Consider the following 18277-nt stretch of genomic DNA (forward strand, 5'->3'; position numbering starts at 1 on the left):
CAGTCATCACAAACGTTGCTTTTAGTGCAGGTTGTCATGGTGCGACTGCATTGAAATTGGCAATACTTTATATGATGTTTAGTGGTAAATTCATCCACTTGCTGGAAATGTTGTTTCATGGGTCTCTGCTTTCTCTGAACTGTATTTTGGACTTTACCTGTTGTTATTTATCAGCCCTGAGAGATGCCATAGTTTTACAGCTGCTGAGAAGGCCAACTGCTTGAATTGTAAAAGCTATAGCAGTTTGTTGTTTTCCTTTCAGGTGCTGGTGATGGAACTGAATGATGAAGATGCAGAACATGTTGTGGACCATGCTGAAGCAGATCTCCTGCAGGACCAAGAGGGCTATCGATGGAAGGGTCATGAGAAACTAAAGACTCGAGATGGACCTGTTCGATTTGAAGCTGGTTTTCAGCCATTTGTCCTTGTCCAATGTCAACCACCAGCCGTGGTCACCTCGTTGGCCCTTCACTCTGAATGGAAGCTTGTGGCCTTTGGTACTAGTCATGGTTTTGGACTTTTTGACCACCAGCAGAAACGACTGGTCTTTGTCAAGTAAGTATCTTCTTTCCAGGAGGTCTGTGGTAATCCTCTGTTAAAGATGGCCTGGAATTGCTAACAAAGCTGTCTGTGATAACCAGTTTCTCAGAAGCAGTCAGTGTAGCAAGAAGCCCTGACTCATTGGACTGTTCTTGAAGATCTTCAAGAATATATAAGCGTGTTCTGAGATTTATGTGGCCTGTTGGATTCTAGGGAGTGATTGCTACCCAGTAGAAAGTGGCCACATGCCTACTGTCCCCTTGTTCCAGGTGTACACTGCATCCCAGTGACCAGCTGGCTTTAGAAGGCCCACTGTCTCGGGTGAAATCTTTGAAGAAGTCCCTTCGTCAATCATTCAGACGGATCAGGAGAAGCCGGGTGTCCAGCAGAAAACGACGAGGAGCTGGTGGAAATGCCTCAGAGGTGAGGGGTTCTGTCTGTTCTTTAGCTTGGAGCATGCAGAGTCCTGATTAGACTGCCTAGGGAGGTCTGCAGTCCTGCTGCTGTGTCAGTAGCTACTAGTATAAGAGCAAAAATTGGCAATTTCTGATGCTGCTGTTAGATAAAATAGTCAAATTTTTAGAGAAAACTTACTGTCTCTGGTTGAACATATGATGCAGAATATACCACTTCACGGGAATGGTGGTGCTTTCCCTTTCTATTGCTGCCACTTTTACTGTCCCTCTCTCCCCCTATGTCTTTCCTTGACTCACAAAACATCTCCTCATATTTGAAGGTGCAAGAAGCAAATGCCAAGTTTGACCAGGATGCACTGCAGGAAATGGAACTGGCTCCAGTCCAGCGGAAAATTGAAGCCCGCTCTGCAGAAGACTCTTTCACTGGCTTTGTGCGCACCTTATATTTCGCTGATACCTTCTTGAGAGACAGTAAGTAGAAAAAGCATCTCCCCTTTCTTCCAAATGGGTTTTTCCTCCTTCTGCCAAGGAATGTATTAGGATTTACTGCCAGGAAAATTTGGCACCTCCTGTGTCCTACTTTGTGCTTTGCTGAAAAACTAATATAGAACAAGAGCATATGTTGTCGTGCAGAATTGTTATTTAGCCATTCTGGCTGCTAGCTAGCCCACAGCAACTAGTAGTTCATCTTTGGATCCAACCTTTATGTGTGGTTTCCAAACATGCTGGAATGACATCTGACTTTTTAGTATAAGTTTTTTCTTGTCTCAGTACTTAAGTTCCTCCCTGCCCCCAGCAGAGCCTTTTAATTTTGGTGAAGATTATAGAATCATAGACTGGTCGGGGTTGGAAGGGACCCCAAGGATCACAGAGCTCCAACCCCCTGCCACAGGCAGGGACACCAACCTCTAGGCCTGGATCTAGACAAGGTTGTCCAGGCCCCATCCAACCTGGCCTGGAACACTCCCAGGGATGGGGCATCCACCACCTCTCTAGGCAGCCTGTTCCAGCCCCTCACCACTCTCTCTGTAAAGAACTTCCCCCTAATATCTAATCTAAACCTTCTCTCCTTTAGCTTCACTCCATTTCCCCTTGTCCTGCTGTTGTCTACCTTCTGGAAAAAGCTGATTCCCCTCCTGTTTCTCTGCTCCCTTCAGGGACTGGAAGGCTGCAATGAGGTCCCCTAGCAGCCTTCCCTTCTCTAGGCTGAACAAGCCCAGCTCCTTCAGCCTCTCCTTGTAGGGGAGCTGCTCCAGCCCATTAATCATCTTTGTGTTCTCCTCTGAACCCTCTCCAACAGCTCCACGTCTTTCTTGTATTGGGGGCCCCAAATTTGGATACAGGATTCCAGCTGGGGCCTCGCGAGGGCAGAGTAAAGAGGGACAAGTACCTCCCTGTCCCAGATGGTGGCTGGTTGTGCAACAGAGCCCAAACAGATATAATACCCAAGTGTACTCTGCTTGCATGGTGTATAAACATGTGAAAACTGAATGCAGCGCTTGTGGTGTCTGATTGAAACAGTCCTCTTTACAAGTTCTCTTTACCTGTGTGCCATTTTCAGGCTGCTGATGGACATGGATTGGGAAAAGAAGTGCTAAGAACCTGTAGTTTCCCTGACAAGTCTGTCCTAGTATAAAGATATTAGGATGTAAATGGAGGGAGGATGTGTATAGCTAGTGGAAAGCAGTTATCCAAGGATGTTGTAGATGGTGCCTTGTCTCATGAACCTTTTTGTTGCTTCAGGCTCCCGCCACTGCCCATCATTGTGGGCAGGCACCAATGGAGGTACAGTCTATGCCTTCTGTTTACGTGTTCCTCCAGCAGAGAGGAGGATGGATGAACCTGTCAGGGCAGAGCAGGGTAAGTATTTCTTATGAAATCAAGGTCCTAATAGATCTGAGCTATTGCTTATAGAACCACAAGTTTCAGACAGCAAAGAGAGGTAGCTTGGTTGCTGCTGTTTATCAGTGGGAGTGGGCATCAGTGCTTGAGCTAAGCAACGCTTACTGCAGCAACTGGGCTGAAGAGTGAGCGAGCTGCAGCACTGCTTGACATCTCTCAGCCTCATTTCCTACTGACTTCAGAAATGTAAATTTGTGTCAGCTGTCACTGACACTTACCATCAAGCCTCAGTGCACATGTACCTTTATTCTCATGGCTGGACCCGCTATCTATGTAATTATAGTTCCTGTTTAACATGAACCAGTTAAGTCCAGACACCCTTTAACTAATCAGCCTTTTTAGGCAAGATTTCTGTAGCCACATTGTGTAAGTCTCCAGCTCTGAGAGGATGCATAGAGGTACTAACGCTGTGTCTCTGACTAGACACCTGTTTGTTTTTTGTTTGTTTATTTTCTTCCTTATCTTGCTTGTCTAGCCAAAGAGATTCAACTGATGCACAGGGCTCCTGTTGTGGGTATACTCGTCTTGGATGGACGCAGCACTCCCCTTCCAGAACCTTTAGAAGTAGCACATGACCTTTCTAAGAGTCCTGATATGCAAGGCAGCCATCAGCTCTTGGTGGTGTCTGAAGAGCAGTTTAAGGTAAGTATAACCCAGGAGGTGCACGTGGACTGCACATAAAATCTGCTAGAGCAGTGCTCAATGGAAAGATCACTTGGAAGTGCTTATTCCTTTGTGCCTGAATAATGCCTGGGACAGCATTCCTGTTTGCAGTCAATGAATCAGGTGTGTGCTGACAAATTGGGTATTCAGCATAGCAATGCCCATGCTGAACATAGAAATTTCATTCCTGTAGTACATTGTGCTCTCTGGGAAAGGCTGCTTCTGATGTTGGGAAAAAGCTTTTTCTGTGGTTGGTACAGAAGCAGGAATTGGTAGGCATTTCTCTGAAGCAACTAAAAAGCCTCTTGTTTTGCCCTCCAACTAGCCAGCATAGAAGAGTAGACTTCATGGAGCTTGCTGTAGGCTGGCCCTGGCTTTTTAACGCAGAAGAGCACACAGTGTAAAGCCTGTTCTCCTCCTGCATTTTGTAGCAGAATATGAAGGGGTTTTGAAGGACCGAAGGGAGAAACACAGTTTGCAGCCTGAAGGGTGAAACTGCTTAATGTCAGAACAGAAAGAGATTCTAGCACTGACTGTGAATGATCACTACTTGTGCCATGAGCAGGGGCCTGGGTTGACCGGTGTTACACCTGGGTGTTTTCACTGTGAATGAGAACATTGTTCTAGGAGGGAGCAGCAGATGTCCTGGGGTGCGGCTGCTGCCATTGTGCAGGAGAGAAATGTGTCTCTTGTTTCTGTTGACAGGTATTCACGTTACCCAAGGTTAGCTCCAAGCTGAAGCTCAAGCTGACGGCTCTGGAAGGCTGTAGGGTACGAAAGGTGACGGTTGCAAACTTTGGCAGCTGCAAGACTGACGATTACAGTGAAAATGACCTGGCTGTTCTGACTAACCTGGGAGACATTCAGATCATCTCACTGCCCTTCCTCAAGTTACAGATCCGCTACCCTTGCATCCGCAAAGAGGATGTGAGTGGCATTGCATCCTGTGTCTTCACCAAGTATGGCCAAGGTAAGGTGTGCTGCTCACAAATCATCTACCTCTGTCTATTTGAGACAAGGGAAAAAAGGGCTCTGAAATCCCTGCATAGGCTGTGTATACATGTAATGTGAATATTACATTAATATGTCCACTCTATGTTTCTGGCTGGTACCAGTTGCCAACATGTGAATTAAGAGAAGCAAAAGTGATTTCATTCTATTATTGTTAATACAGTGGATTTTGGCTAACAGGCTGCATGAGCCCCATAGGTAGCTTCTATCTGGCTGCCCTCCTCTTGCGTGGAGTCAAGAAAACAGGCTCTCTTATCCAACAGGCACTGGGGAAATTGTGCCTCCTGTATGTGCCTGCAGCTCAACAATTAAATTGCAAAATCCTGGCTGCTGAAGGTGGACTGCTGCTTTGCAGAGTTGTTTTCACATCTTCCTATGCTGCTTTTCCCAAGTGTCAGCACAGGACAATGCACTTATCTCTCAGCATAATCTTAAATTGCCCAGCCTCTAGGCAAGCCAATCCTTGGGCAACTGGGGTAATATTTTTCCCCAATGATTCCTCCGGATTTAGATAGGAGGAAACACAAACTTTTTCTGCCAAACATAGATGAGGCAGAAAAAAATTTAGATACATAAAAAACCACATAGGTCTGTGCTTTTTTGAATCGTCTCATTCCCAATCATCTGTAGGTTTCTATCTGATCTCACCATCGGAGTTTGAGAGGTTTTCCCTTTCTACCAAATGGTTAGTGGAGCCTCGGTGCATTGTGGACATGCCAGAAGTTACAAGCAACAATCATGTACACAGGTCTGGCATGGAGAATGCTACAAGAAAATCCAGGTAAAGTCTATAAAACTCTTGCATGCTGACTGTGTCTTGAGTAGTGAGATGTACTCAACTGTTCCCAATGCAGTTTTGTACTTTATAAAGAATGTAATCTTAAAAAAAACCTCCTTTGTTAAAAACTTTCCTGGATGGATTGTCATGAGGAAATGTAACCTTCTCCCTGATGGTTTTCCTACTTGCAGTACAGCTGGTGGGGAAAAAAGTAGTTGAAACATTGGGAATTGGTATCTCTAAGACAGACATAAGCTGTAAGCTCTGGCATACTTTACTTGTTCCCTAATGATGTGTCTGACTGCCATCTGACTCATGCATACTTCAGAGGCTGTGTTACTGATGAGGCTGAACTGTTGCTCTGTGAAGGGAAATCCAGTCCTGCTCCTCTCAGAACATCAGCAAATAACAGTAGATCTGACACTGATGGAGATCCTGTAGGAATTTTATTCCAAAAGTGTAGGAATGTTCTGCATCACCAGCATGTGACAAAATCCTTCCTACACTCTTGCTCAGCAAATGATGGTTAGCATGCACTGGAGTTTTTTGGAGTTCCCAAGTGTATATATAAATTCTCTGCAGCGCTGTGCCTCAGAGTCAGTGATTTTTCTACCTCCTTTCCTTTTCTAGGGGATCAGGAAGGAGTTTGGGTGACTCTGGGGAAGATGGTAAGCAAACAATAATTGTACTACGTGTAGCATGGTGACAAGTAAACCCTGAAGCGTCTTTGGTATTGCTGCAGTTGATACTTTCCACCTAAGAAAGGGGGAAGTAAGGAGTGATACAAGTGAAATGCTGTGACCTGCCTGGACACAGTAGTTGCTAGTGTTGAAGTAAGTTGCATGTGGCTAAAGATCGCTTTGAAAGGTTAGAATGTAGTTTCTGCTGGAAGGAAGAGACTGTGGGAAGATAAGGTCTGAAATTACAGATGACGTCATCTGTTAGCCAAACTAGTATTGCTGGAAAATACAATTTGGTATGAGAGAGGCTTTAAGGATTAGTTGTAAAGCGTTCAGTGAAGTCAATAGGTACTTAAAAGTTTGGGGGTAAGAATCCAGTTCCGTTGTGGGTTTCCAAAACCACATCGTTCATGAAAAGGGGAAAATATTGCTAGGTAACAGCTGTTTTCCTACTATCTCTCTTTCTTTTTTTTTTTTTTTAATTAGAAAGGAAGACTGGGAGGCTGATGGAACATGCCTTACTCAATGACGAAAGTGAGTGTGAAGTCTTGCTTACTGACAGGACAGGCCCTTTTTGTGTGGGAGAAGGAGGCCGCTGGGAATTTTGTGGGTTCCAGTGCTCAGTTCCAAGGCATCTGCAATTGCACAGAGACTGTTAGGAATATCAGTAGAAGTGGTGGGGGTTGGAGAGATAGTCATGCCCTCAAGCAGGGGTTGTTCCACATAGCTGCATTCACTTCAGTGGTAAAAGAAGGATCTTTACTTTCCAATAGGACTTGTGTAAAATGACAGCTGGAACAGACTGTTCCTTTGGGGCTCTGGTACGCTGGGACTGGCAAAGTTTCCTCTGGCAAATGACTGCCTCAGTCCTTTATGCCAGCCTGTTCAGTAAATCCTAGTGCTGTTGAAGAGGCAGCGATATTATGAGGTCTGACCTCTGTGTTGTGGGAGGCAGGTTTTAAGGGCTGTTCAGGGACAGCTGGAATGTGGTTAGGCTGCTACCTGAAAGCAGATCTCCACTGGTTTGACTCACTGCCTTTTAACCCTCTGCTTTCCAGAAGTCCTGAAGGAGATCCAGTGTACTCTGGAGGGGGGCAGAGGGTGAGTATCAACCAACTGCTGCTCCTAATGGGGGGGGCTGGCAAGGGAGGGCATTTCTAGTTGAAAGCAGGGGGATGCCCAACGTGATGGCAGGGATCCATCTGCTGGAGTCTGGTCGTGTGTGTGTCCCACAAACTGCTAAAGGGCAATAGTAAGAGACAGACAGGTTCTCTTTCATATGTTGTCCCTTGGCATTTTTTATGAATAATGCTTTGTCTCTTTCTCTCCGAAAAGCAGGAGAGATCACATTCCCACATCCCAAAGGAACAGGACTCTGAGTATTCGCATACAGGTTTCTATTTGTGTCAACCCATACTGATCTAAGGGCAGGCCACATGGGCTTAGTTGGTCGAGGATGGGACTCTGGAGTGTTAATCCTGGCTTGACACTGTCACTTGGAAGTGTTCAGTATCTCTGCTCCCATTCTGTCTATACAATAGAGCTAAGCTACCACCATGGGCGCGGGGCTTTATCTTGTCTCCCTAGAATACTGATGTTGAGGTGACAGGGGCTACGGAAGTGTAGACAAAGGACTACTGTTTGCAACGGATGCAGGAAGCTTGGTGGGATTGGTAACTGCTGGTGTGTAAGGATAAGTGACTGCCTGACATGCTCTGCTCTGTGCACTTCCTCTGGACACTACCTAATCCTGGTCTTCTGTCAGCAGCTGGGAGCAGATGGGATGATACTGCATTGCAATAATGAATCTTTCCTTGTGTCATTGCAGGAGCTATGCAGAAAGAAATTTGGCAAGAAGTCCGGTAGGACATGGACTAAGTAATGGAGGAGGTAGGTGAGGCGAAGGATATTTCAGCCCCAGTGAAGCAGAAGTAGAATCAAGTTTGTTTATAAAATTCATCTGATTTAAATGGTTTGTGATAGTGCAAAAATCAGATCTGAATTTTAAAGATGGGAATCTGCTGGCTGAGGGATGTACTAGCACTAGTCAGTATCTGATGTATCACACGAGTAAATACACTATATCATTTAGGGTCCTGCGTAACAACTCATCAGCTCTCATTAGCTTTCATCTGTATCTTCTAAAATGGCTTTTGCATTCTTTTATCCCAAAGCAGATTGACCAGAATTCGTCAAGGACTTCCTGATGTCGGATTGAGTGCCATAACACTACTGATTGGGCAAACCGTCCTTGGGGAGAGGGCACCACTGCTCCCTGCATGGCAGGCTGCTGAGCTGCAATGTGCACGCGTGTGCACGCCTGCCTCTGCCTCCCCTTTTAGTGCCTCATTAGAGACATCTCCTCTTGGAGCCCGCCTTGCATTAGGACAGAAGTGGATCACCAGGTCTGATGCACCACAAGCCTCTGAGTACATCTGACTTTTTTTAAAAGTTTGCACATTTCTCTTTTCTACTGGGCTGGGTTTTAAATTATAAATGTTACTGCCTTGGTGCAGGATTTTAATAAACGCACACTGTTACCTCCAACTGGTTTAAAATTTTTTGTACAATTTTTAAGAATCATATGGGTATTTCAGTTTTAACAGAAACATTTTAGAAATTTACTTTTTAAAAAAGAAACACTAAATAATATATGATAGATTCTTGTGACTGCTGTATATGGTACCTGAATGAGTAATTTTGGTTTCTGTTTGTTATGGTACTGTTAACTGGCTTTATGGATTTGGGTAGAATCTATTTTTGTAGCCATTCAAATCAGAGGGAAAACTAATTGAACTTGATTTTTTGTTTCAACACTGCATTGCTCTGTTTTGGAAATAAAATGCTGAATTCCCTTTTGTGATCTTTGTCTGGGCTCCTATCTATTCTTTCCATCAGCAGTGGCAACAGGCCACTTACCCCTTGAAGAAGATGAAGCTGTCCCTCTCCAAGATGTAGAGGCAAAGAGCAGCTCCTGGAGATTAAGTTGTTTTGCTAAACAAGGTGGTGATTTGGAGAAGACACGTGGCATGCAAACTGCATCACTGCCCTGGAAACACGATGCACTGTTAGTCCTCAGAAGGTCATCTGCTCGCTTGTCCTTAAATAGCTTAGGTGATAACACACTGAAGGGAGAAACAGTTGATCTGGCAATGCTGCACCACTAGTCAGCCAATGGATTTTTGAATTGAAACTGCTGAAACAATGCGTAGAGCAGCCTGTTCCTCCTTAAACTCTTTGGTTCCTTTGTCCCTGATCTAACACTACTTTCTTCTTTTCCAGCTAAGAAAAAAGAACAGTGTATTTTCTAGTATCTCTTCGGTAACTTGCATGTAGGACTGTAAGAGAAGTAAATCCTTCCAGACTAGGTGCTGAGCTGTCATCGTTGGCATGCTTTGGAAACCTCCTTGTGAGCCCTCTTGCTTTGAGCTCTGCCTTTATTGCCTTCAGCAAGGCAGAGGAATCCTTTTTATTTCCTGTGGCAGCTTTTATTCTGCAGAAGAATATGGTTGGAAAGTTTCAGGCACTCTTCCTCCTTGAAGTATTACTATCTCCTTTGAGACCTAATTTATTGCTAATGAGGCTTTAGCCTTCTCTCCTACTCACATGGTCTGACAAACTAGTTTCCAGTTCCTTGTTTCTACTAGCTTCATTATTTCCTTGTTTCTATTGCTGTGGGGTTGAAGCGAACAGAAAGATGGCCTGCTTTTTTCCACCTCTTGTGCTGGGTACTGGTGCTGCAAATTTGCAGGAAGTTATGGTTTAGTCAGCAGCTTGTGAGCTGGTGTGATCCTGTGTATGTGCATCAGCTTGGTGACCAGCTGCTTCTTCCCTGTTCCTTGCAGGCAGACTGTTTCTAATGCTTGTTCTGAGTATTTCATTTGCTGTCAGGCTGAGATAAGTGACATAGTCCTGCTTTGAAAGGGCAGAAGCAACTTAACTTCTCCCATTTTTCACCCACATAACTTGGAAAATCTAATAGGTCCAATGAAGGAGTTAGACAAGTCAAAAAATGCTATCATAATTCATACACCTTAATTTAGACCTAAAAAAACTCCAAACCAAACCCTTTATCTAGGCTGCTTCTTATTTTGCTGGAAGCACAAGCCAGGCTATTAATGGGATTGGATAGTTTAGGATGTGTGCTGATACATGGCAGAATTTTTTCCTAGCAGTGCTTTGAAATCTACAGCTGAAGGATTCCCTGGAGTAAGCTGCTTGACTTATTGTTGTGATCAGAGGCATTAAGAATCCTTTTAGAGCTGCTGTGCCAGAAATACAGGAGAAATAGCAAAGGGGGGAAATCAGGGGAAGACTGGAACTCATATGTTGTGCTTTCAATTATATTCTAAGCTGAGCAGAAGTGGATGGAAGGCTCCTGATGTTCAGAACTAGAATGTATTTTTTTGGTGCTGTCAGAAAACCACTAGCAAGTAAATCAGTGATGGGATAAGGTGTTCATGAAGGATGAAGTCTTCAATGAATGTAAGTGGCTTTTGAATGTAATGGGAAAAAATCCCTCTGCATCTCTCCCTTTCAGGACTTGCTTTCTGAGCCTTGCCCTTACCCTTGGTCTGCCCATCAGCTGACAGTAATAATAATAGCCTTTTTCTGATCAGAGAATTCAGCTGCTGCCAAACTCCTTGAGGTTTGTGCCTACCTCTACTTTCCACTTGAACTCCTCTTGTCTGGAATCTAATAGAAACTTGCTGTCTCCAAGAGGTAATGCTTAATGCTTGGAAGCACTCCGAGGGCTCATTGGCCCTTGTTAACATTATTGCCAGTCAGACTTTGGCAGCGTTCTCCCCTTCTGCTTTATGCAGTCTCATTGGGGTCTGGCACGGTGCAGTGACCCTTCATGGCAGGAGCCGAGCTGCTGGGAGAACTGGCTGCTTGAAAAAAACCCTTTCTTACAGCTATACTGGCATCACATCTCTCTTTGCAGAAAAATGGGTCTGCAGAAAGGTAAGTCTTGCATCACAACTAAAAAAACAGTCCAGTTTCTCCACATCTGAATACACGTATGAGGTACCTAATGTGAGATGCTGCGTTATAGTGGCCTGAATTTTAGGTTAAATGCTTGCTTGTAATGTGAACTCTTTCAGGGTTGCATATTTGATGCCAAAATTCTCTAGTCCTACAAAAGCTTGGCCTGAGGCTTTTTCTTTTTAATAGTAATGCAAGCTTTCCTCAGATGTTTAGCAACTGAATATTTGCTGAATTCATCCAACAATTCTATTATAAAAACATTATGTTGGAAGGAAAAGTACTTTTCATCTTAGTCATAAGGCCTGGGGCATGTCTGGTTAGTGAGAATGAAATTCTTTTACAGTTTAATTGGTCTGTTTCTTAGAATATGGCTTGTATCTATTGCAGCTAGAATAAATGCATGCCTGGACTGTAATCCTTAATTCGGCCTGCAAAGCACATCACTGCCTGTGTGGCCTTGTGAATTGGGATGTCTTTAATAAAAGACATGGGATCTGGTGTTGAATTGCCATGGCTGGAGAATGACGAAGACCAAAGTGGCAGTTTTCTTCTAAAGCCTGACAGTCCTTGCTAAACCGTGTTATTTGATTTTGTAATCTCTCTCCAGCAAAGGTCCAGGCTGTGTTGCAACTGTAGCTTATTCACTGAGGTAAGTCAGGTGTAGAAGAAAGATTCCTTGAATTGCCAGCACAGCCCTTGGTTACAGAAATCCCAGTGCCTTCACTAACAGCCATAAATCCCAAGTGCTTAGATTATTTATACATCAGCCTCTTCCTCCAACATAATGAAGGAGTGTTTGATGAGCTTTCCATATTAGACACCATTTACAAGAGGACTAGAAAACTTTATGTTGATTTAATTTATTTCAAATGTTTGGGTAGAAATGGTCCTTCTCATGCTGAGTCCTTTGTGAAACATGCCTCAGTAGTGGTTTCTGGTTGAGGAAGGGCCTTTTCTTCATCCAGTGCCTGCGGAGATGTGTAGTCTGAGGTGGCAACTGCTGGCCATTGCAAGCTCTCGGATGATGATAAATGGTTACAGGGAAAGGGGTTTGCTTTCTCCACTTAACTAGTTTATTTTTTTAGTTAGTTTTCCCTACAGTGTGGGAAGTAAACAACTGAAGTAAATGCTCTTAAGTGCAAGTGGTCATCTTTGGCTGCAGGTAGCTGCAAGACTGCATAGGCTAAGGTGTGCCACAGCCTCCTGAGACGTGAGACTTCATTGTTTTTTATGCTTCCTCTCACTACAGCCTCTGTATTGTTGTGGTTCCAGAGTGAAAGGCCTGAACCTGTCCCCACAGCTGTTGCAGGCTCTCAGCCCTCTCTTTCTTCGCTTCCAAACCGTGACAGTCACGAGGTAAGGAGGTCTGGCGGTGCTTTAAAAGAAAAAAAGCTTCACTTTGAGTGCGTTCCGTCCTGCTCCCTGCTGCCCTCTTTGCGCGGAGCCTCTTCCCGCCCTTTTCCCGCCCTTTCGCCTGCCTCCCGGAGGCGCCCAGGGTGCTGCCTGCCATGGCCGCTCCTGTCAGGCGGCTCCGTGTGTCAGCCCTGACACTGCTGCCTCCAGAGGTATACCAGGGAAAAGTTTCTTTCTTGAGATAGTGGAGACAAGGGCTGCAGGAGTCCAAGGCTGTCCCAGGAAGAAGCATCTTTGTCCCTGAAGTGTACTGGCTGAGGTCCAGATGCTGCCACCACTGAATACCTTTTGAGTAAGGTGTAAATGTGTAAAATACTTCACCTGCTTGGTACTTTGTCCTCAAACTGGGCCCCGATGTCCATCCCTGCTCAGCAGGGATCAAACAATGCTGTTCCTAGGGCCTTTGCAGCAGCAACCTCTCCTTTTGCTGCCCAACACAGGGCTGTGAAAGCTACAAAGAGCAAAGGTGGGAAATGGGAAGCTCGGTGAGTGGTCTCTTCCACCACCAGCTCTGAGCAGAAAAAGAAACTGCTCTGGTGCAGGGGGTAGTTATACACTGCAATGGGACTGGTTTTCTTACAATGAAACTGTTGTGTAAACAAGCTCCTTGTTTTCCTCTTGAATCTTTTGAAGATGTACTTTTTATAAATGTTGACTGAACTGTGAGGATGGCAGGAGGAGAGTTGCTGGGAACACAACAAAGACAGGAAAGCTGGAAGGCTCCTTGTACTTTTTTGGCCTGTTTCAGTGAAGAGGAAAGAAGCTAAAAAGGTACTTTGTGTGGCTGATGCCACTGTACACCTCTTCCCCAGCTAAACCAAAGAGACTGCTGCTCTCTAGCTCTTCGTGGTACAGCTTTTGTGCCTAGACCTAAGTTATATTTTAAAATGTTTTTTTTGGCAAGGAGGCTCTCTTTAAGATGAATGGTCCTAAACACATGCTGACAGCAGTCAGGGAGAGTCACCTAGGTAGGAAGGACCTGTAAATCCATGGGCAGAGCCCAGCCTGTTATTGACTCTTCCCCTTCAAAGATATGGATCGTTTCTTCCTGCATGCTCCTGCAGCAAATGAGTCTGTATACTACGTGTTTATTCCTAAAGAGACTCTGAATGTAGTTCGTTTGCTTAAAGTCATTCTCCTATTCTCTGCTTGTGCTCAGGGCAGGGACTTCATAAATGAAGTTTGGATTCTGCTCACACTCTCCTTCCTTGAAGGGAACATAGCTTTATCAGATTGCTGTGTTGAGCCCTAGAAAAACAGGCTGAGCTCCTAAAAAAACCCACATAAATCTGCTACACACGGACATCTCTGAGCTACTGAATACCACCCCAAAGTCAGATGTTACAGCTCAAGTCCTGATGGAGGGGAGTCCAAGGAAGCAGAGAAAATGGCAGGTTCAAGTAAAGGCTGTGTTATTTAAGGAGAATGTGCTAGCTTAGGTGGTATATTGACTTGAAAGCAGTTAAAACTATTGCTGAGGGAGCTTTATTCCAAACTCTGAAGTCTGAAGATTATTGGATTTGGAAGAGGTGCGGTGGTTGTACAGACAAGTACATCCTCCTGTCTTTATTCTGACAGACAAGAACAGATGAAATGCAGGCTTGTGACCACAGGAGGTATGATAGCCCTCAATCCGCTTGATGCTGTCACTGCTGTGACAGTTTGCTCACAGTTCAGACTTGATGATATTTCATTATAGGAAAACATTTTGAATCTTAACAGTAATGAAGATTTTTTAAAAAATCCATCTCAAGGAATTTCTGTTCAAGTTAGGCCCACGAGGCACAGTTTTATGAAATAATAAAATTTAAGCACCAAATAGTAGTCACGTACTGTGGAATTAACCTTTAAAACAAGACTGATTTAATTTTATGCTTAGTTGACTTGATGGAGACTCTACAGCAGGTGGCAATGTCTCAGTCCTAAAGGCTTGAGAAGCACAGAAAGAAACCTTTACTAAGAGCCGTCTGAGAGTCTGGTCTTTAGGACTTCTGTCATGCAGCACTCAGGGTCCATCCTTTACCAGCTTGTTTTGACTATGGCAAGTGGGATATAAGAATTTCAAAGTGAAATAATATGTCATCTCTCTGAAGTGCATTGCATTTTCAAACACTAACTTTGTGTTGGATGGAAATCTCTCCTCTGTTTCAACTCCGTTTAATGATGTGTAAGCAGATTCTTCCCTACTGTTCTCTGTGCCCTTTCAGTTGTTACTTAGAGGTTTGTTTGTTAAATGTTTAGAAAACCCTGTTTGAAGGTAAGGTCTTCATCTAGCAATTTTTTTTAGTGCACACAAAAAATACTGATTTCTCAGTAGCTTGCACAGTCATGAATGAATGTACCAGAGCTCCATGTGCCTTGTTAATTTAATAGCATGGGAGCCAGGTGCCATTAACACTGGTAGATGTTCTTTGATGAGAAGCAGCAGATAGTAGCTGTGATCTTAGTTTCATAAGGTTGAACAGACTTGGTTCAGCACATTAAGTTGCTCACTGATGTGCTTGTCTTAGAAGTGCTTATGCACAGAAAGGCAACTTCCCATTAGAATGAATGCAGCACGTAAGGGACTCAAATTCTATAAACCATTTCCTTGTAAAAGGGGTGTCTATTGAGAGGTATTTATTATGAAGATACCCCCTGTGCAGAGGGAGAGATGAGACCTCTCGTAAAATGAATCGGGATCTATCTACAGGAAATTAATTAGCTGCAGTGGAACAGAGTGCAAGGCACTGACAGGCTTGTTAATATTAGATGGGAGAAAATGTTCAACATCCTACAAAATAAGTGACAAGTTTTGGAGGCAATCCCCTTGAGTCTTTCAGTATGTCTTCTAATACCTGGCTAGGCAAACCACTCCAAGGTTGCCCCAGATTTTTAGTAGCTAAGCATAGTAAGAGTGCCTGTGCTTGCAAAACTGTAAAGACAGTACAACAAGGCACAAAAAGAATGAATAGTCAAATATCACACTAAAGTTTCTGTTGTTCCGCTGTAATTTGCTTTTGACAGATCATCTGTCAAAGGTTCAAAACCAAACCTTTTTCTTGGTATTTTAACCTCCCTCTGCTCCTTTCCTTTTTCCCTCCCAGATTTTAAGAGTCCTAAAAGTTTCACATCTGTGGTGTTGCTGCTAAGAGTTGTTCTGCCCACTTGTTCCTGCTTCCTTTCTTTTCCTAGTACATATTTATGCTTTTCAACTTTATTTTTAACTATGTTAAAATTTTCTTCATCAGTCAACTGCACCAATGCCTTGCAATCTGGAGTAAGGGAATAACTAGCAAGAGCAATTGCAGGTAAGTGGGCCTACTCATTTAAGAGGAAGCTCACCATTAGCTCAACTAACCAGTAAGGTCAAATTGCTCCAAGGTGAACACCAGAACTGGGGTGAGGAAACAGTTGAAGAATATAGAAGGCACTAGAAAGAAGGAGCAGCCCCTTTCAGAGAGCAGTCATAAAGACATTTTAGCTGTAATATGAAACCTCACCACTAGCTGCATGATTCCTTCTACCTTTACCTCTGCAAGCTTGTTAGTATCTGCTGGGGCCTTTCAGATACCTGTGTGTAGTCATTTCAGTCTGGACAATCTTAGCTTTCCTCTTTGATCCTATGATTTATATTTTGGGGGCTATGACATCTTCTGTGGAGAAGTAATTTTTCATGGGAGAACAGCCCCTCTGGGCAGCCACACACCAGAGCAGTAGGCACCACTGGAAAGTCTCTTGTGTTCGTGTATAATTTGTTTGAAAACCAGTTCAAATCCAGGGGATTTCAGTGGCTCAAATAAGTTCCATAGCAAATGCATCATTCCCAGCTGTGCAGAAAAGGGGGGAAGGGAGCCAGGACTGCTCCTTATTTGAGGCCACCCAGGCGCCTTAGTGCACCCAGTAAAAAGAAAGCCTGATAGAAGCAGAAAGATCACATTCTCTTTAGTTATACTCTAGCTAGCACAACATGTAACAGCAGCGAAGATGCAGTAGAATGACTTAGGGTCCTGTTTGCTGGTTTCTATATCAGGCCAGAGATCACAGATTCACACAACAGCAGGGGTTGGAAGGGACCAATGGAGATCATGCAGTCTGACCCCCCCTGCCAAAGCAGAATCACCTGAAGCTTGTTGCACCAATTTGTCTCCAGGTGGGTTTTGAATGACTCCAGAGAAGGAGACTCCACAACCTCTCTGGGCAGCCTGTCCCAGTTCTCTGCCACTGCAGAGCAAAGAAGTTTTCCTTGTATTGAGATGGAACTTCCTGTGGTCCAGTTTGTGCCCACTGACCTGCCACTGGGCACCACTGAGAAGAATCTGGCCCCTTCCTCTTGACATCCATCCTTTACAGATTTGTAAGTATTGACCAGATCCCCTCTCAGTCTTCTCCAGGCTAAACAGACCCAGGTCTCTCAGCCTTTCCTCCTAAGAGAGATGCTCTAGTCCCTTCATCTTTGTAGCCACCACCAGTTCTTGCTCTTCTCATTAACAGCAGTGAATAACTGGTGGACTTATGAAATCAGGAAGATCAAAGTACTTGATTGCCTGGCCTTGTATCTTCAGTTCGCTCTGTTTAGACACTAACTACAGAGGTGGGTTAGGGGTTAAAAGGAGGAAGCCTGAGCTGTGTCTTAGCATACAGCAGGGTCTTTCTGCTCAGACCCAGAGAAAGTCCATCCCTCCAGAAGGGTGTAATAGCATCTGTTGAGTGTGTTGATCTGCTGTTTTGGCTGACCTCTGAGTAGAGGCCATGGGACACTGGCTTCCAGTGTAACAGGATCATCCAGCCTCATTGAATGGCAGACAATTGGGCAACAAAGTGCTCCTGAAATATTCAAGGAGGCTGTTTTCAAACCTATGTAACTTAATTGTTTTGGTTTCTTCTTGCAGTCATGAATATTTTATTTGGCTTGCTTAGGTTATTGCTGGGGAAGAGGACCTTGGAGACATTCTAGCTCATCTTAAATTAGGTGGAAGAAAGGAGCAGAGGCCTTACCAGTTTGAAACAGTGAGAGGCCAAAATTTGTCTCCCCAGTCAAAGCAGTTTCTTCAAGGCAAAAGGCCTTTTAAGTCAGAGGAGCTGGCCAGCTGGAAATTCCCCTTGGTACTGGTAACCCTGGGTAACACGTAACTCACAAAGACAATATACTTCCCAGCTCCTTACCTATAGCCAGCACTGCCTTCTCAGCTCTTTGTGTCTAATCAGAGGAGCGAAGGGCAGGGAAACTGGGAAAGTAAAACCAAGAGTTTAGTTCAAAAGATGACTTAGTTTTCATAGCACATACCAGATGCTGAGGGTGAAGTGCAATTTGCATCAGTATTCATGCTCTTGTCTCAGGTGAATCTGTCTTGTTATTGATGCAAAGACTCGGGCAAAAATATGTGGTAGGTCTGTGGTTGAGGTGGGCATTGAACCCAGGTCTTGGGCCATACTGTCCAGTATGCTCAGGGACCCGGAGCTGAAATCTGGAAATCTCACCTTCCCCTAAAAAGACATGAATGAGCTGCCAGCAGCATGCTAGGAGCACTTCAAAAAGCCAACAAATGCAATGTTTAGTCTGTGCAGAGAGTTCAGGTTAGGGGTGCTGAGACAGACAGGTTTGAAACTGCAATAGAGAGGGAATGTTTGCACAGCATCAACTCAGCCTTTCTCATCTTTATGTAGCTCAAAGCAGACAGTAGTCTGATAAGATAGTGAACATGATGAGCACCTTCATCTTGGCTGTCCTCAGACTCCCACCACACCATCTGAGACTTCTGACAAATCAAAGATATCAAAGAAACAGAGGGCTTCAGTTCTGCTTTGGGCATGAAGAGGCCTTGAAGAGGCTCCAGCTGATAAGAACATAAGGTTTGTTAGAGCCACTTCCTCATGAGGAACTGTGAAGAGCTGGATTTTTCAGA

General features: G+C 44.3%; 1 protein-coding gene across 1 annotated transcript in view; it reads left to right on the forward strand.

Moving 5' to 3' along the window:
• The window catches only part of LLGL2 (LLGL scribble cell polarity complex component 2), a 34141-nt gene extending 25288 nt beyond the window's left edge, over window positions 1-8853 (forward strand). The window contains exons 15-26 of the mRNA XM_084273634.1: window positions 263-555; window positions 810-963; window positions 1277-1427; window positions 2700-2816; window positions 3334-3500; window positions 4227-4491; window positions 5163-5313; window positions 5941-5978; window positions 6477-6524; window positions 7049-7091; window positions 7819-7880; window positions 8165-8853. Coding sequence (XP_084129760.1) covers window positions 263-555; window positions 810-963; window positions 1277-1427; window positions 2700-2816; window positions 3334-3500; window positions 4227-4491; window positions 5163-5313; window positions 5941-5978; window positions 6477-6524; window positions 7049-7091; window positions 7819-7880; window positions 8165-8172 — 1497 coding nt within the window. The 3' untranslated portion in view covers window positions 8173-8853. The remainder of the gene's footprint in view (window positions 1-262; window positions 556-809; window positions 964-1276; window positions 1428-2699; window positions 2817-3333; window positions 3501-4226; window positions 4492-5162; window positions 5314-5940; window positions 5979-6476; window positions 6525-7048; window positions 7092-7818; window positions 7881-8164) is intronic.
• The last annotated feature ends 9424 nt before the right edge of the window (window positions 8854-18277 follow it).

Source organism: Gallinula chloropus (assembly GCF_964237585.1).
Source record: "Gallinula chloropus genome assembly, chromosome: 20".
Lineage (NCBI taxonomy): Eukaryota > Metazoa > Chordata > Aves > Gruiformes > Rallidae > Gallinula > Gallinula chloropus.